The sequence below is a fragment of the Mastigoproctus giganteus genome, chromosome 4, assembly GCF_048544385.1.
Source record: "Mastigoproctus giganteus isolate SK-2022 chromosome 4, ASM4854438v1, whole genome shotgun sequence".
In the NCBI taxonomy this organism is placed as follows: Eukaryota; Metazoa; Arthropoda; class Arachnida; order Uropygi; family Thelyphonidae; genus Mastigoproctus; species Mastigoproctus giganteus.
In genome coordinates this window covers 99,654,008-99,676,107 of record NC_143578.1, presented here as the reverse complement: position 1 = coordinate 99,676,107, position 22,100 = coordinate 99,654,008, and the positions used below count along the sequence as shown (strand labels likewise).

The 22,100-nt window shown below is 35.9% G+C and overlaps 1 protein-coding gene across 2 annotated transcripts in view; it reads right to left on the bottom strand.

The window, feature by feature from the left end:
* Positions 1-21,844, bottom strand: part of LOC150086948 (traB domain-containing protein) — a 77,338-nt gene extending 55,494 nt beyond the window's left edge. Inside the window, exons 1-2 of one of the 2 annotated variants that reach the window (XM_090372836.1) lie at positions 21,584-21,844; positions 281-850 (exon numbers count right to left, since the gene is read on the bottom strand). In XM_090372836.1, the coding sequence (XP_090228962.1) occupies positions 281-850; positions 21,584-21,638 (625 nt within the window). In that variant the 5' untranslated portion in view covers positions 21,639-21,844. Of the gene's footprint in view, positions 1-280; positions 851-21,560 lie in introns of both variants that reach the window. The other variant, XM_090372837.1, reaches the window with a different exon arrangement.
* Positions 21,845-22,100: the final 256 nt, after the last annotated feature.

Genomic DNA, 22,100 nt, shown 5'->3' with positions numbered 1-22,100 from the left:
AACCTTCAGCAGGAAATTTTATGAGAATTTTAAAATTAAATTACATAAATATAAAATTCAATGTAAAGTTTTCTTTAATTTTTTATATTAAAAATAATATCTACATTTACAATTAATTGTATTTACATTCAATGGAATTCCATGGTTAATCACTGTTAAGGGGTAAGGTTCCAATAAAAGTTTATTTAAAAGAAAGAGCTCCACAACAGCAAAAGGTTTGATGACCACTGATAACAAGAATGGATTATTTCACAAAGATGATTTTAAAAAGAAAACATACCTGATTCAGTCGACAAGCAGCTAGCATCTTCATCAGCACATGATTCCATAACGGTTATGTGTTCTCTATCTTCAGGAAAGGAAGGATGAGAATGATAAGTTTTTTCTTCCATAGTTTCGATGAATCCCTCATCTCCATTACTTGCACCACTATTATCTCTTGCTGGACTTACCAAGTGCACTATTTCACTATGGTCATCCTTAGGCAGCTCTTGCTGACTTTCCTCAACTGCACTATCACTATGACTAGAATCATCTAATTCTTGCATTATGCCATTTGTAGTAATCAAAAGTTTATTAGAAACACCATATAGATCACTTTTTGTGTGGGCACTGACTCCACTATTATAATCTAGAATGCCATTTGATGTAGCAACGTGTCCATGAATATTTCCTGGTGTCACACCACATTCTGAGTACACTGTGTCAGTTTTGGAATCACTTATGTTTTTTGAAAAAGATGGACTAGCTGAATTATCATCCTTAGAATCTTCATTGTTAGTAGATGTAAAATTATCCATTTCTGATATTTCTGTGTCCTGAATAACTTGCTTTTTTTGAGTATCTGCAACTATTCATACAGCAAATATTAGCGATTTTTAACAAAAGTTTTTTTTTTTTTTTTTATTAATAAGTTAATGAACTGCATTCAAAATTTGTACTGCAACTTAAAGGAATACTGAAATTTAGAAATAAAAGTTACTTACATAAAGTACACTTATAACAATCATACTCTAGGACAATGTTTCTCAAACTGCATTCTGCAGAACCCAGAAGAAATTTTCAGTAAAGGGAGTAATGAATTATAATAAAAAAAAAAATTAAAACAAATATTTATTAGATGAATTGTGAAAAATGCTTGCTTCTTTTGAATGCATTGTCTTCCCAACATTTTACTACTACATTTCTTCTTCTAGCACAGATAATTATTATTAATATTAGTTTTTTTTTTTTTTTTTGATAAAATTTGTCTTAGCATTTCGTTTCAATATAGCATAGCATTATACCTGCCAACAGTTATATAATGCTTTGTAATGTCTGCACACGCATAGTGGTCTGCAGTACACCAGTATTTAAAAATATTAAGACTTAACAAGATATTTGGAACTGAGGACAAACACAAAGGAACTGAATGCCAAAAAATAATTTTGATATCATATACTTGGATTTCAGAAAAGCTTTTGATACTGTTGCACATGGAAGACTGCTGTACAAATTGGAGAAGTATGGCATTAAGGGTAAATTGCTACAATGGATAAAGGGATGGTTGAGTGGGAGACGACAGAGGGTGGTAATCAATGGACACTGCTCTTCGGGGACAAACGTTATTAGTGGAGTTCCCCAGAGTTCAATGTTGGGCCCATTGTTATTTTGTATATTTATCAATGATATTGATGAGGGTGTATCAGGTTTAATATCCAAATTTGCAGATGAAAGGTTGGCAGGGTTGTTAATGACAGTAAAGACAGTATGCTACACCAACTAGATCTAGATAAGTTGGGCAAATGGGCTGAGAAGTGGCAACTGAAGTTTAACATTGACAAATGCAAAGTACTGCATATGGGTAGCAATAACCGAAGAGAAATGTACCAACTGTGTGCTGCTACACTCAGGAAGTGGAAAGTGAAAAAAACTTAGGGGTAATTATGCAGTCAAATATGAAGTTCGCTGAGCAGTGCAGACGCATTGCCAGGGCAAGTCATGGAGTCTTGTCAATGATAAATAGGAATTTTGCTAGCATGGACAGGGAGGTGATTATCCCGTTATACAAGGCAATGGTCAGGCCACACCTAGAGTACTGTGTACAGGTCTGGAGGCTTCATTTTAGGAAAGATGTAGAGTTGCTAGAACGAGTATAAAGAAGGGCAACAAGATTGGTGAGGGGAACAAAGGGGTGCTCTTACCAAGAAAGGCTTAAGTTCTGCAAATTGCAGCGCCTGGAGAGTAGGCACCTGCGAGGTGATCTGATTGAAGTGTATAAGGCCTTCAATGGGTTGAGCAAGCTGAATGCTGATGGGATTCTTCCTCTTGCTCAGATTAAGAACTTGAGGGGGCACAGATTCAAATTGAGGAAAGACAGCTGTAGAAATTTGCCTTTAGCCAGTGGGTAGTTGATTGGTAGAAGAGACTTCCATCTTTTGTTGTGGAAGTTGATACGATCTAGCTCTACAAGAAAATGTTCGATTAATCCTTGATAGGACACATAGGCCTCCCTTTCCACCTATCTACACTGGTTGGGCAGCATATTGTGCTTACAGAGTATTTTTTTTGGTGATCATGACATTTGTCCTTTTCAGTAAGTGCATTATTTTCTTTTTGTATGACTGCAATTATTTACTTTAATCCTAGAGTAAGTTTTGCAGGTGATGCCTTGATCAAGAACAAATTTGATAAATTCTTTTTACCAAATTTGTTAAAAATCTGCCTCTAAAATTAATTAAAGAAATAATTTATTGAAACTTTGTTTCAATAAATTATTCTTTATTATTTTTTTTATTGAGACAATTGAAACTTCACATGTAGTAAGAATTGGGCATAATGAATATTTTTACCACAAGAATCACAAAACATTTGACACATTTCACTGCTGCATGCAAAAAAAAAAAAAAAAAAAATATATCAATTCTCAAAGTTTAAAAAATATTATTACATGGGAGGAGATAAACCCTCATATGTCCTTGTTTAAAAACTGGAAAAGTGAATGAATCATTAATGTGAATAATTTTAAAAAAATTACTACCGTTTTCAGAACATTTCCAATAACAGCTAAAAATCAAAAAAAATAATAATAATAAATTTGTGCTAATAGGCTGTCTTAACTCATAAATGGGGGTCCAGTGTTTCCTGAGGATCACATGCACTTGGAAAAAAGTTACCCCCATTTACAGCCTCAAAAATCAGTGAGAACTAATTTGAAATTGTTGAATTTTTGATGCTACCTTTATTTTCAAATGAACACAACTGTGAAAAATAATCTGTTATATTAAAATATATTTTTAATTATTTTTTTAAATACCCCCTTCTTTTGAAATGCTTTAGATGTGCATGTTATTCATGATTTTTATCATATCACTTATTTAGGAAATTGAATATTATCTCCCATATTATCTTGACTGATAACAAGCAAAATGTTAATTGAAAACACAGGTGCATCAACAAATGGATACAAGCTGGACTCTTCCATGACATAAAGCCAGAGAGTGTAACATTTGAATGCACTGCAATAAGATGTAAAATTAGTGCACTTTAATAATTGTACACAAGAGGGGCCACTAATTTTAAATTCTTGTTTTTCAAAGACTTATTTGGTTATATTTACAGTAGAAGTGAATTGGACACATTGTCCAATTCATGTTGATAGTCTTACCGTTGATTACCCTGCTGATGTTGCTGACAAACTGAATATGTATTTTGCATATTCATTCACACACAAAGAACTCTTTAGGGTGTCAGACATTTATTGAACTCTAAATGATTTTGTGATAACTAAGATAAAATGTCTGGACTCAGGGGAGGTCCCTATCAAGTGGAGATGTGCGAATGTATCCCCAATTCATAAAGGGGATCAAAAGATCACATACATAATTACAGACCTGTTAGCTTAACTTCTGTTCCAAGAAATATAATGAAGTAATTCTTTTAAGAAGTAAACTAGCCACATAGGCAGGACTGCAATTATACTGCAGCCAAAGTATTTGAAAGGGGCAATGTTGTCTGAACAATCTGAATTGGATATTATGATAAAGTAACAAATGAACTGGATTGAAAAAATAATTTTGATAATCATTACTTGGATTTCAGGAAAGCTTTTGATACTGTTGCATATTCATGACTGCTGTACAAATTGGAGCAGTGTGGCATTAAAGAAAAGTCACTGCTATGGACAAAAGGATGATTGATGATTGAACCCATTGTTGTTTTCTATATTTATTAATGAAACTGATGAAGGTATATCAGGCTAAATGTTTAAGTTTGCAAGTGATTCCAAGGTTGGCAGAGTGGTTAATGACGGTAATCAAGGATACTAGTGCAATAACAGCTAGAAAAATTCAGCATGTGGGCTGAGAAATCTCAACTGAAGTTTAATACTGAAAAATCCAAGGTACTACACATGGAAGCAGTAATCCCAAATTAATGTACCAACTACAAGGTACTACACTCAGGGTAGTGGAAAACAGAAAAAGCACATGGAAGGAGGTATATGTACAGTCAGATGTGAAATTCTTTGAGCAATGCATAGAGGCTAGGCTGCCAGCTCATGATGTTTTGCTAATCATACACAGGAACTTTGCTAGCAGAGATAAGGCCATGATTATCCAATTGTACATGGAAACAATCAGAGTGCATCTTGAGTACTGCATGCAGGTCTTATTTTATAAAGGATGTAGATCTTACTATTCAGTTCTGCAAATAACAGCATCTGGGACTAGGCACATGCAGAGTTCCTAGTTTCCTCCCAGGTGCCTTTTGATGATTATTTTTTCTGGCTGAGATGTTTAAGGCTTTGCAGGGATTGAACAAGCTCGGTGCTGATGGCATTCTTCCTCTTACTCGACTACACATATGAATTCAAATAAATTCAAATTGAGGAACAATTACTGCAGGATAGGAGTGCAGAGGTTTGTCTTCAGCCAGTGGGCAGTTAATTGTTGGAATGAACTTGCAATTTTTGGTTCTTGGGTTAAGTCAAAGAAAAAGATTATCAGAAAATATCCCAATTTTGGTTTTTAAAGGACAGCAAGGCAACACTATTGGTTATACTGTTGTCTTTTCATTCATTACAGGCAAAATAATAAGGCCTATAATTAAAAGACTCTTCACTATGTGGATAAAACATAAAAAGAAATACTTAATGAATTAAATAAAAAAAATTATTACATAAAAACAATTAATGCTCAGATGAGCCTAAAAGCAAAATTTATAATGAATAAGCTGAAAATTTGGCAAGTGTAAGCAATAGGAAAGCAGGGCATTTTTCAGAAAAAGCATGAGGAAATTAAGATTTTTAAAACCCAATTCTTTACCAGTATGCTTTCAAATATTAACTTTTATTTGTTGATTTCTCTTTGGATTGTCTATTAGACATAGAGTGACGATATTCTAATTTTCTGTGATTGTCCCAATTTTGGTTGAAATCTTCAGTTTTCCCAAAAAATTATTGGTGATATCGTTTAGTCCCGATTTACATGTAAAGCTATTTGCATGTAAAGCAATTTTTCTCAATTAATATATGATGGTAAAATTAGCATTAGCAGAGTCATATGATGCAAGAAAGCAAGCTTATACAGCATCAGCCAAAAAAAAAAAAAACTTCCCATTTCACCCATCAATTCACTCCAAAAGTTTGTACACTTCTTGAATTTATTTAAGCTATCAACTTCCACAACAACAGATTAAAGTTTATTCCGGCAATCAACTACCCACTGGGTAAAACCAAATTTCCACATATCCATTGTACAACTGTCTTTCCTCAATTTGAGTCTATGCCCTCTCAGGTTTGTAATCTGAGCAAGAGGTAGAATCCAGTCAGAGAATCCCATCTGTCTTGCTCAAACCATTCAAGGCCTTATACAACTCAATTACATCACCTTACAAGCACCTAGTCTCCAGGTGCTGCAATTTGCAGAACTTAAGCCTTTTGTCATAAGACCACCCATTTGTTCCCCTCACCAGTCTTACTGCCCTTCTCTGTACTCATTCTAGCAACTCTACATCCTTCATAAAATGAGGATATCCAGATGTGTATGTAGTACTCAAGGTGTGGCCTGACAATTGCCTTATACAAGGGAATAATCACCTCCTTATCCCTGCTAGCAAAATTCCTGTATATCATTGACAATACCCCATGACCTGATTTGGCAGCCTGTCTGCGCTGCTCAGAAAACTTCATATCTGACTGCATAATTACTCCCAGGTCTTATTCATTCTCCACTACCATGAGTGTAGTACCATACAGTCAGCACATTTCTCTGTGTTACTGATACCCACATGCAGTACTTTGCATTTGTCAATGTCAAACTACAGTTGCCACTTCTCAGCCCATCTCCTCAACTTTTCTAGATCCTGTTGCAGTAGCATCTGTCATTACTGTCATTAACAACCCTGTCCTTTGTATCATCAAAGTATCATTAACAACCTTTGTATCATCTGCAAACTTCGACATTAAACCTGATATACCTTCATCAATATCATTGATAAATATACAAAACAACAATGGGCCCAACACCAAACCCTGGGAGACTCTACTAATAGCATTAGTCCACAAAGAGCAGCATCCATTGATTACCACTCTCTGTCTTCTCCCACTCAACCACCCTTTTATTCATTGTAGCAACTTACCCTTAATACCATACTGTTCCAATTTGTACAGTAGTCTTCCATGCACAACAGTGTCAAAAGCTTTCCCGAAATCCAAACACATTATATGATATCAAAATTATTTTTTGCATCCAGTTCCTTTGAAACCACATCGTAGTATCCAATCAAATTGGTCAGACAAGACTTCCCCCTTAACAAACCCATACTGTGTCTGAACTATTACTGCAGTCTTGTCTAGGTGATCCTGCATCACTTCTTTAACCAGTGACTTCATTATTTTCCCCTGAACAGAAGTTAAACTAACTAATCTGTAATTACTCGTGTCACCCTTAGATCCCCATTTGTGAATTGGGAATACATTTGCATACCTCTGGTCCATGGGGACCTCCCCCGAGTCCAAGGAAGCTGTCATAATTATGGCTAAGGGCTTGCTTACTTCCTTTGCCACCTCCTTTAATATAACTGGATAGATTCCCATTGACGTCAGGTTCCTTTCTTATGTTTAACTTCAAAAATTTCTCCTCCACTTTGCTCTCAGTTATTACAAAATCATTACTTCCCTGTTAGAGTTTAATAAGCTTTTGTTCTCCACTTCCCTACAGAATTCCTCATGTGTGAATGTAGATGCAAAGTAATCATTCAGTTTGTCAGCTATCAGAACAGGATCATTAAGAGTCAAACCATTGATATCAATTTGCCAACCTGATTCATCCCCTTCCTTCTAGAATTTATATAAGTAAAGAAATCTTTGCTGTTTTTCTTTGCATCCTTTGCCAAAGATTTCTCATAATCTGCCTTCGCTTGCCTAACCTCCTTTGTGACTTGATTACAGACTAGCTTAAATGTCGAACTTTCACTTTCTTCAGTTTCCGAAGAAGACCGAAAGGTCGACCACCAAAAATGGATACAGTGAACCGACTGATTCAGAGGAGACAAGTGAAGACACTGTGGATGAAGAGGAAATGTCTGAGAAAGAAGCTGGAGACAGCGAAGCTAAATTGACAGTGGAGACCTTCTCCCAGTAAGCTTAGTAGTGGAAAATCTCCCGAGAAAGAAGCAAGACTTATGGCAGGAGAAACAACCGATTCTGCAAAGAGTGGTGATGACGGAGCTGTTTAAGAAATAGTTCCTATCTCATGTATTTTACTTCTTTTAATTTTTTTAGTGGAAAGTTTTCAAATAAAAATTATTTAAAAACTTTTATCTACCGTAGACTTATGTGTTGCCTTATAATTTATATGTATCCCATGCATTTTTCTTCTCTGCCACCAGTGTCATTAGTAATAATAATAATATATTTATATTAATAATATATATAATATACACAATATTATATATACATTGGTGTCCAAAGAAAGTCCATCACCAAGGAATTTCACATTTCTAACCCTTTTTCGCAATGGTATGTTACATTAATGATTAGCATCACAAATAGAAATATAAACCAAAGATATTTATTAATAGTTAAGGCAAAGCTAAGTAAGGTGCTCTCAAAATATTCCAAAATGAGCATTTGCAACCTTTATACAATAGTTTTGGTAACCACGACGATTATGGCTGAAATGTTATCAGAAGCCCTCAATTTGCTTCAGTTTGTCATTTTAAATGGAATACAAAATGAAAAGTTCACCAGGCGCAAACTAATATTTAATTGAATTGCCTCTGGTCCTGATGACAGCAGCACACCATCAAGGCATTGACAAGATCAATTTCTGAAGATAATCAACTGATAGTTCATGGTTCCAAACACAAATTATGGCTTCCTGAAGTTCACGAAGAGTCTTTAGTTCCTTTCTGGCAACTGCAGATTCCACACGATGCCAACAGTTCTCTATAGGATTCAGGTCCGGGCTATTTCCTGGCCAGCTAACACTTGTAATTGACCCTTCTTCCAACTATTTTTTTCATCTGTAACAAATGTAAACACATTACTGTCAAACCTCTAATGCAGAAATGAAGCTAAAGTGACTACAGAAGTGCCTACTTGCACTTTTTTTTCATCCAATGACAAGGAGCAGAGTCGTTTTGAAAGATGCAGTTACTTGGCAGGTTGAAATGGTCTCTAATAGTTGGCAGCAATTTGCCTTCCAATATAACCAGGTATCCACTGGCATTTACGGAACTTTTTATAAACTGCAGGTGACCTACTCCACAATACAAAATGCACCCCCATATCATTTGGTTCGTAGGGAATTTCACTGTAGACACCATACAGTCTGGATGGTATTCTTCACGACGTCTACGGCAAATCGTTTATCTCCAATCAGAGCCATGCAGGTTGAATTTATTCTCATCTGAGAAAATAACTGACTTCCACTGCTCGGGGGTCCATTTGACATGCTCCTTACACCAAATTAATCGGCCCTTTTTCATTTTTTGTGTGAGGAAGGGCTTCTTCTTAGGACGACGGGCTACAAGTCCATTTTTGAAGAGGCATCTTCTGACTGTTACTGCACTTGCTACCTGTATGTTCTTCCCATTCTCTTTTCAGCTCAGACAAAGAAGCTTTATAGTTTTTAAGGTATAAGCACTTCAAAACGTGGTCCTGTTTTGGCGGAGAGAGTCGTTTGCATCCATTCCTTATTTCCCTTCAGCAGAACCAGTATTCTTGAGTTTGAAAAGAAATCTACTCACTGGGTTGACTGATTACAAGACACTCTATAAGCAATATGACGGGAGGAACATCCTTCCTCACGTAAAACAACAATAACACATAACTCACCATCCTGACAAGCAAGGAATGACTGCAACTCTTGCAGAGCACGCTTATATAGCTGAAAGTAACGGCTGATGCAATATTACACATGTCAATCTTATCTGATGCAATCTGTAAGAAATATTGCCATATACTTATGTTATTCGGATGACAATTACAATTTTAAGAGATGATGCACAGGGCCGAATTTAAACTTGTGGGCCTAAGCTATAACATGTATGAGGCCCTTCTCTCTTACAGTTCATCTGTCTGTAACAATATTAAAAAAATGATATTTTTTAAGATGGAGCGAGGCCCCTTGTAATGTGAGGCCCTAAGCTGTAACTTGTTTAGCTTATGTGTAAATCTGGCCCTGGTGATCTGATACCTGCAAGATCTGATCGAGGTGTTTAAGGCTAATGGGTATGCAAGCCTGATGGATATATTACAATGGTAGGGAAAGAGCTAAAAATGGTTAACAACTTCAAGTATCTAGGAAGCACCATTATAAAGACTGGAGTGATAGAAGAAATAAGTAGAAGGATACAAGTGGGCGGGAATTTCTATAGGCAGACAAGAGATCTGATCTGGAACAGGAACATACCACTGAAGTGTAAGAAGGCTATATATCAGACTTATTACGTACCTATTAGTAATGGCCACATGGTGCAAGGAAGCCTATGGCTTATGCTGCACCAGCCAAAAAAATAAATAAATAATAATAATAAAAAAATAAAATAACAAAAAATAAATAAAATAAAATAATAATAAGAAGAAAATTAAAAAATAAATAAATGATAATAATAATTAATAAGAGAAAAAGAAATGGACAACCTATGCATTTCCCTCCTCCCTTAGGTAATTATCTAGCTGACCTTTGTGAATTTCCCCAAACTGTCAGCCTCTACCACCCATGTAGGTAACTTATTCCATTAATTTATAACTCTCTGCAAACTTTTGACTGCAAACCAGTCAAAACAACTCCTCCCGTAACTTGAAATTATAGCCCCTTGTTCTAGAATCATTTATAACCGTGAAAATATCATCCTTAATCATTTTGCTTATGCCTCTCAGAGCCTTAAACACCTCAATCAAGTCTCCTTTATGGTGCCTAGTTTCCAAGCTCTGCAACCCACATATTTGAAGTCGTTCCTCATATGGGAACCCTTTTGCCAATCTCACCAGGCAAGTTACCTGTCTTTGGACCCTTTCAAGAAGAACAATGTCTTTCTTTAGGTGTAGTCTCCATACTTCAACACAATATTCCAAGTGAGGTCTAGCAATAGCCTTATATAATGGGATTTATGATATCCTTATCTCTACTAGAGTTATTCGATAAATCATTGAGAAGACATCATGAGCCCTCCTTGCAACCAGTCTACAATGCTTGGAGAACTTCATAGCTGACCATAACGTAATATCCAAGTCCCTTTCCTCCACTATCGGCTTTAATTCAACTCCGCCAAGTGTATAAGTTATTTTGGGTGACCCCAAAATAACTTATACACTTGGCGTTCCCAAGATGCAATACCTTACACTTTGCTTGATTAAAGCATAGCTGCCATTTTTCTAACCATCCCTGAAGTCTATCTGGGTCATTCTGAAGAAGCTCTGCTTGGAGGCGATCATTAACTACTCTACCAATCTTTACATCATCTGCAAATTTAGACATCACGCACTCTATTCCTTCATCGATGTCATTTATGAAAATCAAAAACAACAGAGATCCTAATACTGATCCTTGGGGAACCCCACTTCTTACATCAACCCAATCTGAGGAATAACCATTTATCACAACTCTCTGCCTCCTGCCCTGAAGCCATCCATCTAAGGATTTTCCCTGTGATTCCAACCTGTTCCAGCTTATAAAGTAACTGCTCATGCGGGACTGAGTCAAATGCTTTGCTGGAATCCAAATAAACAACATTGAAATTATTCCCTAAGTCCAGCTCTTGAGTGACCCTGTCAAAATAGCTAACCAGATTGGTTCAACATGATTTTCCATTTACAAAACCATGCTTCATATTCTTCAGAATTCTATTGCTATCTAAGTGATCCTGAATGCCACCCTTGATCATAGTCTCCATGATTTTCCCTACTACTGAAGTTAGACTAACCGGCCGGTAATTTTCCACTTCACTCTTAGAACCGCCCTTATGTACTGGAGATACATTGGCACTTTTCCAATCTAACAAAATTACTCCCAAGTCCAGTGATGCTCTCATAATTAGCCTTAATGGTTCAATGCACTCACTTGCCACCTCCCTTAAAATTATAGGGTAAATGCCATCAACCCCAGGAGCCTTACTGGCCAGTACACTCAAAAGTTTTTTCATTAAATAAACATGAAATTTCAACATCATTAATTACTTTTTTTTTTCAACTTCACTCCCATAATTTCTCAGTGACATAAAGGGTTTTTCTTCTGTAAATATCAATGCAAATAACTGTTGAGTTCATCTGCAACTTCAACTGGGGTATCTAATACCATCCCATGTCCATTACATAAGGGTCCGATCTGGTTTGTCCTTCTCTTCTTTGCATTTATATATGTGAAGAATTCCTCATCCCCTCTCTTTGCTAGTGATTTCTCATAATCTGCCTTTGCCAGCCTAACCTTTTTTGTGGTACTATTAAGGCATTGTAATTTCCTTTCCTGAAATTATAACCCATTCCTTTGCCTTTAACTACTGCTACCCCTCCCTCCCTCCCTCCCTCCCTCTCTCTCTCTCTCTCTCTCTCTCTCTCTCTCTCTCTCTCTCGTCCACCATGATCACTTCCTGCTACTGGTTCCTGTACTGTCAGCCCTATTATGTCAACTGGATCATGGGTGATGATGAAGTCTAGAGTATTCTTTTCCCTAGTACTTTCCCCTGACATGTTGATACAAATAGCAATCATCTAGTTGATTTAAAAATGTTGTCCCCCATGTGGATTTTCCTTCCAATTTGCTCCAATCAGAGACAAATTGAAATCAATAATATTTGATTTAATAATAAGACACCCATAATAAGACAATAAGACATTCATACTTACTTGTATGAATAATAATAAGACCCATAATAAGACATTCATACTTACTTGCCCATTCCATTTGCATGTAGAGGCTGTCATTATAATCTTCACAATCACCTGGCCTGCAGATTATCCCCCCCCTCTCATTATACCTTTGCTTCCAACTATCTCACACCATACAGATTCTATACTAGCATGCAAAATGTCTGAATCCGGGAAAGCTTTCGTCGTGCTCAGGCTGCTTTTGATAAGAAGCATGATCCTACCACCCCACCCTTCCTAAATACGTTATACGTACTTATCATACTGAAGGCCATACTGAATGGCCATACTGAAACTCATCATCCCCTATCTTCAGGTGGCACTACATTTCTGTAAGCCCTATTATGTCAGTGTTACTTGTCCTAATCAACAGTTTGAATTCACTCATTTTATTGACAACACTTCTGACATTACTGTATTAATAATTAAGACAATGTTCTTGTATAGTTAACTACCCTGACACACCCCTTAAAGTTATTTAAGCTCACTTCCTTGACATTTGCTACCTGTTCATTTGAAACATTTGTGCCCTCAGAACATCTTGCTACTATGTTCTGTTGCAGTAACAAACAAATACTCTTGAGGTATGTGCAAGCGTTAATTTGACCAATACTATCAGATAAATGCATATCTATATTACCATTGTACCCCCAAACTAGCAGTTTCCCTGAACCTTTAAGGTATCCTCAATAATACTGCCAAAAACTCTTGCACCACCTTTGTTTAAATGTATCCCCAGGGGCTCACATCTGGTGAGTATGAACTTGGCACACCTAGGATCCTGAGCTGGATATCATCATTCTTCTCTTTCTTGGTGATTCCTTTCTACTTCGGGCTCCTCCCCCTCTCTCTCTCTCAGGGTAACTTGTGAATTTTTTTTGGCTGGTGCAGCATAAGCCTCAGGCTTCCTTGCACCATATGGCTGCTGCTAATAATAAAAATAATATCCTGTCCCTACAAAACAGATTCCTTCTACCTATAAGTGCAGGTCAAGCTGACAGAAATTTCTCCCCAAAAGCCTTGCAGAGTCCTTCAAGTCTTGAGTTAATCTGCAAGACAATTTTGATGTATACATCTGAAACTTGGACTATGAGGAAAAACGATGAAAGCAGGATTCAGGGGGCAGAAAGGAGATTTGTGACGAGCATAGCCAAAAGACAAATGCGACAAAATCAAGAATGATGCAATTAGGGAGAGAATTCAGGTTGAAAAACTCCAGAATAGAATTGAAGGGTCCCGTTTGAAATGGTTTGTACATGTCAAGAGGATGAACAAGAGGTGTTTACCAAGAAGAATGTTTGATTTACAATTAAGGGACAAAAGACCAAAGGGGAAATCGAGAATGAGGTGGCAGGACATGATAAAGACTGATGTCATTAAGAGAGGAGGAAACTGGAGTGAAATCAACGACAGGGAGAAGTACACAGACAGGGCATGGTGGCGAGACTTCATACATCGACCGGTGAAATAGCAGAATGATGACAGATGATGAGCATGCTAAATGCTGATGGCATCTTTCCTCTTATTCAGACAGTACACACAAAGAGGCATACAGCCATTCCCGGGCTTACGTAATACTCGACTTGCGGAAATTCGACTTCACGTAAGTTTTTGCCAGCTGGTGCAAACTTTAAAAAAAATCGTGGAAACTTATTTTGCATCCCGTGGGAATAAATGGAGGTATCGTGAAAATGTCATAATGTGAACCCAATAACACAGTTTTTTTTTTTTTTTTTTTTGGTAATTCGTTCGAAGACCTTGGAAGTTGCAATTTTTAACTAAGCTATTTATCTCTCTAAAAGGTCATTTTTATTATGGAAATTGCATTACACTTTCATCGTTATCATATGTTCCATTATAAGAATCAATTTTGAATGCCTTTGTGATATTTGGAATTAAAGATATTTTTCTAAAACACATTTCTGGAGGTCACTACCATAAAACAATTTGTATTTGCACTTTCCGATTTACTGGGATTTTCTGATAGCGCAATCTATCATAAATGGGTAGTAAACTCAATCTTATTGCATTTGCGATTATAACAATAACTGGAATTCTGTGGGATTTTACGTTACGGTATTATGGTGAAATCAGTTCCTCTTCCCTGAAATCTTCAATCATATAAAAAGCATAAATAAATTTTCAGAATCTTCTCTTCATTCCTATTTATTATTACAATGGTGAAGGGAAAGTGCCCAACAGAAAGTGCAAGTGCTGGCAGCGCTAGGAAACGAAATAAAATTGATTTAGAAATGATGATTAAGAAGTACGAAGCAGGACAAAGTGTGTCATCTATTGTATAGAATTAGGTCTCACTGCTTCAACAGTGAATACTATTTTAAGGGACAGTGTATGTATAAAAGAACACGTTAAAGGATCAACACATTTAAGATCAACAGAGATCACTAAACAGCGTTCAGGTGCTATATCAAAGACGGAAAAGCTATTAATAATATGGATGCAAAATCAGATTCAGAAGCGAGTGCCCCTGAATCCAATGGCCATTCAAGCAAAAGCAAGAAGTCTTTATGAAGATATTAAGGATAAGTACAGCGAACCTCAATCCAAGTTCTTGGCAAGCAACGGATGATTTAATAGGTTCAAGCATCGCACTGGTTTCCAAAACATTAAAGTAGGCAGTGAAGTCACCAATGCCGATTCTGCAGCTGCAGAGAAATTTTGCGATGTTGGGGGAAACCCTTCTAAATCTGCACAGCCCTCAACTTTCACAGCGGCATGCTTATCAGCTGGAGAGTTAATTCTGGCAACGATGCTCGAAAGATAAAACTTGCTGATATTATGCCTGTCTCCTCTCTCTTTTTGTAATTTTATAATTTTTCCTGTACATGAGATAAAAAAATTGAATAAATAATTCTATTTACATGTTTTTTGCTTTTTACATTTTCTTTGCGAACATTTCTTTTTTGCTTCAATCAAATTTGCCAGTGCTGCATAAGCATTTTGGGAAATTCCGACTTACATAGAGTTCCACAGAATGCAACCCTCACGTAAGTAGGGGAGTGGCTGTATATTTAAATTGAGGAAGGATGATTGCAGGAAAGATGAGTGGAAATTTGCCTCCTGCCAGCAGGTAGTTCATCGTGGTTCAAAATTCCATCTGGTGTTGTGGAAGTGGGTAGTTTGGATATATTTAAGGTAGAACTACACAGATTATCAGAGGGGCTGGTGAACTTCATACAGCATCAGCCAAAATACCTTCATACTTTTTTGCACCATTTGTCACTACTAATAGCACTTTTTTTTTGTGAAAACCCCAAATGAAAGATATTACAACCTATAGTACTTAGTACCGTGCATGGGCTGAAGGTTGAGATGATGAAAGGAGATATTTGTTGACATTAGACTTGAACTTCTGTAGATTCTAATTTTCAGAAAATATGTATGAAGGAAAGTTGTTTCAGAAAACAGAAGTTGAATGAATAAAAGAGGAACAAGAAAAGTTGGTTCTGTGAGTTTGAAGTTGGACAGTAAAAGGTTGTTGACTGGTTGCATAAAATGTTCGGACTGCTTTGAAAGAGAGGGTGGGAATTATAGAAGCCAATTCAGAAGAACAGTATCCACAGAAGTATCTGTAGAAAAGGCATGCAGCAGAAACAGAACATCCATGAGACAGAGAGTGGGGAGACTGTTAGAGATGAGTCATTAATTAGGAAGCATATTTGCTATAAGAAATTGGCAATTTAAAAAGTTTACTTTTAGTAAAGAGCAGTGTTGTTTAAAATCAAAGATTATTTTCAGAGGGTACACCATGCCAAAAATAAAGTTTCCAATAGGGATTTTTGTTCATATTCAAGAGATTGGCTGGAGGGACAAAAGAGCAAACCATAAAATTTCAGATGTTTTTTAGAACTTGAAAGATTGACTTATACCCAGAATATATGGTATATAATATATCTCATTAGGTATTTACAAGGTGGTAGATGACTTTCATCAACCAGCGAAATACCACCACTTTGCTTATTGGAGGCTTGAAGTGGTGAAACCCATGTTTAGTCTCTAGAGCAAAGTTTCCGGCACCCCCCCTCCCCCCATACTTCTCCTTCAACCCATGCACGGTACTAAGTACTATAGGTTTTGATACCTTTCGTGTTTGGGGTTTTCATAAAAAAAAAAAATAAAAAAAAAATAAGTTTTGTACCCTAGATATAAATTTGGTTATTAGTTTTAGAGGTAATTTTTGGACATTAAAAAGTTGACTTCTACACTGGAACATACAGTAATTGCAGAATGGATGTGAGAAAAGTTGATTTTAGTCTAATGAACAAACAGAAAAAACAATAGTGAAATTATAGTAACCTTATAATACCGTGATAAATCTGACTAAAAAATGAATAGCAAATGCTTAGAAAACGGTACTCACCTTGTATAAATCTGCAATAAATTTTTTTTTTTTTTTTTTTGGTAGATGGTGGTTAAATTAAGTTGGAAGAAGCATTAAAAAGAACTAAGGCGGGGTGAATAATGGGGTGAAAATATTTTAAACAGATTTTAAAATGAGCGCAAGGAAGTAGAAATGCAGATCTCCAATCCTTGGTTGTCATAAAGAGGTTAAGAGACGTAAATGAAAAAAAGAGAGAAGACCAGTGGTACAAACTTTTTTTCATTTATGTCTTTTAACCTCTTTATGACAACCAAGGATTGGAGATCTGCATTTCTACTTCCTTGCACTCATTTTAAAATCTGTTTAAAATATTTTCACCCCATTCCCTGCCTTAGTTCTTTTTAATGCTTCTTCCAACTTAATTTAACCACCACTACCAAAAAAAAAAAAATTTATTGCAGATTTATACAAGGTGAGTACCGTTTTCTAAGCATTTGCTACAAACAGAAAAGTTAATGCTAGTCTTATACAATATGAGATCTTACATGGATTTAAATAGGGATTACATAATATGAAGTAAATACAATACAAAATTAGGGAGACATTTAATTTAATTTCAGATTTATTTTAATTTACTTATTTATGGCAGATGCAACACGAGATTTGCTTTCTTGCATCACTGCTATTTTAATATTAACCCCATAGACCATGAATGGTCTTACTTGGTGAACAACTGCTTCACTGGTATAAAGGACAAAAATACAGAATCCAAAGAACATGCTTGATATAAATCCCTACACAAATTTTCATGATTCATACTTCTTCCAAAAACATTTTAATACTAGTGGCATAACAATATGATGACACTAGCAACAAAAAAGGCATATTTTGGATCCTGGACCAAATTTATATTTGTTGTGGGATATAAGGTGAGTACCGTTTTCTAAGCATTTGCTACAAACAGAAAAGTTAATGCTAGTCTTATACAATATGAGATCTTACATGGATTTAAATAGGGATTACATAATATGAAGTAAATACAATACAAAATTAGGGAGACATTTAATTTAATTTCAGATTTATTTTAATTTACTTATTTATGGCAGATGCAACACGAGATTTGCTTTCTTGCATCACTGCTATTTTAATATTAACCCCATAGACCATGAATGGTCTTACTTGGTGAACAACTGCTTCACTGGTATAAAGGGCAAAAATACAGAATCCAAAGAACATGCTTGATATAAATCCCTACACAAATTTTCATGATTCATACTTCTTCCAAAAACATTTTAATACTAGTGGCATAACAATATGATGACACTAGCAACAAAAAAGGCATATTTTGGATCCTGGACCAAATTTATATTTGTTGTGGGGGGGGGAGGTCAGTATGACATTCATTAAAACTGAATATTTTACAAATGGTGACTACTGTAAGTATAAAAAAAATAATAAAATACAAAACATTCTTAAACAAACCACTTTCAAAGAATGTTAACATGACAATAGAAGACCAAAAATTTAAAAAAAAAAAAAAAAAACTGCATCTAAAGATCAAAACTTTATTGCCAAGTTTCACTTATTCAAACATTAATTTTTGATTAGTTATTCATGCAATAGGTCCTTTCATCAAACACACTGTTCCAGAGTTTTTCTTGGAGGGGTCACATATTTAAACTAATGATAAATTCCCACATTCTTAGTAACTAAAACTTTACAAGACTTCATTCGATTCCGATTTAAGTTTAAGCCTATTTATAGGATAAAGCTATCTGTAAAGTATTATTCTATAGTATCGGTGTAAATACACCATAGTTAACCCATATATTTGAACTACGTATGTAGCATAGAGGGCATCGTTTTAATTGTATCTCATAATGTGGTTGCCTTCACAACGAGATAGCTACTATTGCATTACTTTAAATAAATAACGCTTCTCTAATAGAGAAGACTACTGTAATTTATTTTCAGCAGTACCACCACCCAGATGATCGTTTCGAAGCTGTGCGGCTTCATCATCAGTGGGCGGGCAGGTACCCAGGTAATACAACAAGCCATCACAGTAAAGTATTATATAAGGAGCAAGAGAGTGATGCCAGCAGTGGAGAACATGGATCACAAATTAGCAACACATATGACATACACAATATTCTTCCTGATGAAGTAGAACATGCATCAAAGAAAATGACAAATCAAAAGCCCCAGGTGAAGATGAAGTTACTGTAGAGTTGTTAAAATTAGGAGGATGAGACATGACGTAGAAACTGGCAAGACTCTTCACAAAATACATTGGGAAAGGCATGATGCCTAAGGAGTGGAATAATGCAATCATAATTTTGCAGCATAAGAAAGGAGATAAATCACAAACTGGAAATTACAGACCAGTTAGCTTGTTATCCCATATCTACAAGTTGTTCACAAGGGTCATTACTAACAGATTAGAAAGAATACTTGATGAGAATCAACTGACAGAGCAGCTCGCTTTAGGACAGGATTCTCAACTACGGATCACTTTCACGTAATATCACAGCTAATGGAGAACACAAAGAATATAAAATGCATTGTACCCAGAGGCAGATTTAACGGCGGGCGCACCGGGCACGCAACCTGGGCCCTGACTTCTGAAGGGCCCACGCAAAACCCCAACAAATTAGTTGAACATATTAGTTCAAAACTTTGTGATTATTATTATGCTATTATTAATTATATTATACATATATTATATTCAAATTTTATTGGAAATAAAACATTAATAGTACATAATATTTTTTATTTATTTAAAAAAATGGTTAACATGTATTTTTATTTTCCCTGTCTCTCTCTTTTTTTTTAAGGGGCCCAATATTTTCTTCTGCGCCCAGGGCCTCAACCGACCTTAATCCGCTCCGGATTGTACCTGTCATTTGGGTAGTATGAAAAAGCATCTGACTCCACAAAGCATAAGGCAATGTTTCGGGCACTGGAAAGACAAGGCATAGTCACCCCATACATTAGGATTTTGAAGAAAATATTAAATTATTAAACTATACAAAGACAGTAGCAAATTTAAAACCGAGAAAGGAGTTCGACAAGGAGTCACAATAACTCCAAAGTTGTCTGAAGAAGCTTTCAGAAGATTGGACTGGCCACAAAAAGGAGTCAATGTGAATATTGAATACCTAAACCATTTACAATTTGCAGATGACATCGTGATCATAAGCCACAATCCCGAAGAATTATAGGAAAATCTTAATCAGTTATGCAGAGTCAGTAATGATTTTGGACTAATGATGAATATGGTTAAAACAAAAGTAATAATGAACACAGGCTGGAATTACATATAAGCTAATCAAGCTGCAGCTTGGGGCCTCACATTACAAGAGGCCTTGCTCCATCTTAAAAAATCCTTTTTTCATATTGTCACAGGCAAACTGTAAGAGAGAGGGGCCTCAAACATGTTATAGCTTAGGGTCACGACGTTTAAATCTGGCCCTGGATGAACAAGTATGCCACAGGGAGGAATATAATCATTGAGGGAGCAGAAATTGAAAAGGTGGATTCATATACTTATCTGAGACAAGTCATTAGCTGCAATAATGATAAATGGCTGGAAGTCAAGAGAAGAATAAATTTCAGATGGATAGCATTCTGGAAATATAGTCACATACTGAAGAGCAATATCCCAATTTGTCTGAAACATAAAATAATGAACCAGTATATACTCCCCACCACGAATTATGGAAGTGAAATTTTGGGCACTCACCAAAAGAATGGAAGAGGAGCTGAAAACTACACAGTGAAGAATGGAATGAATTATATTAAAAATCAGACTGTTGGAGAAGAGAAACACATGGATCAGGCAGCACACTGAAGCAAAGGACATTCTTATCAAGACTAAAGAACTGAAATGAACTTAGACAGGACACATAGTGCGAAGACATGACGACAGATGGACTAAAATAAAAGAATGATACCCAAGAGAAGCTAAAAGAAAAGCAAGAAAACAACAATGGAAATGGGCAGATAAAATTCAAGAGTTAATGGGCAGTAAATGGATGGCCATTGCACAAAACAGAAGGAACTGGAAAGTTGCTGGAGAGGCCTTCATCCTGCAGTGTATTGAAAATGGCTGATAATGATACAGCAAACCTGAGGGGAAATGTCTATGAAACATCTGCTCTATAAAGTCTGTTTATTATATAATAAAATGAAATTTATTAAATTTATGAAAGTTTATTATATAATAAAATTAGTTCAGAACTAAACTAATTTTAGTTCACACACTTTGCCAAAAATATTCAGCACATAACCATCCTTCCACTCTTTGAGTAGTAACTAAACCAGTACATAACATCTGATGAACATTATCCTTCGGCCAGGTAAAATGAAAACATATTTCATAAGTAATCTCTTCTTTAAAACTCCTAGGTCCCATGTTCTCCAGTTCATCTGATATATAATAAACACTCTTTCAACGATACCAAACAATTTTCTTTCACTCACCTTTCATATGTTTACATTTTATCAATCACTTTGATTACAGTATAAAATACTCACAAGAACGTTTCTGATCTCCTCTTCTTATCCACCATTCGTACTCAAATTAGTGAAACAAACTAAACATACAAATTCCATAAATGTATAATACGTGAAATTTTTTTCCAAAAATATTGCGAATATGCACAAAATTATGTTCCACATCTCTTTTGATGCGCAAGCAGTAACATAAACTATTCTAAATTAGTCAAAAGTACAGACCTTCCGCAACATACAAAACAGCATATGTAACACAAATCTTAATGAATTTATGACCAGCATCATTTTATTTCTCTTACTACCCGACAGAATATTAAAAAACAAGTTACTATGCGTAAAAATAAAACTTACTCTGTATCAATTCTTAAACTTACATGCCACAACTCTCTCTGGAGATCCTTTTACGTCATTCACACTAGAGTCAGCCATGTTCAAATCAAATACAGTATACTGCTACAGAGGGATAGTAAACAAGAAACGAAACTCTCCACTACTTTCCGTGTAAATTTGCCGTCGCGGTAGCGCTGTGGATACCATCGCTGCACCCTGAAATCGACTATAAGTGACATGCGTTCGACTCCCGTCGCTTTCTGATACACGCTCAACTAAATTAACAGAACACGTAGAAAACGTGGCGTAACTTGTGGAGATCGCGATGAAGCTGACAAAATTTGGTATGGTGGTGTACCATAGAATAAAGATGAAATGAGGAGACAGTGAGAAACTTGGAACAGGCATAAGGGACATCTATAGGGGTTGTATAAGAACTGCCAAAAAGTCATATTACAGAAGATGATACGAAAAAATGGTCACATGACATCAGTACAGCGTGTGATCCCCTTTAACCACTAAACAGGCCTGAGAGTGGGGAACCATGTCCGATATAACAGT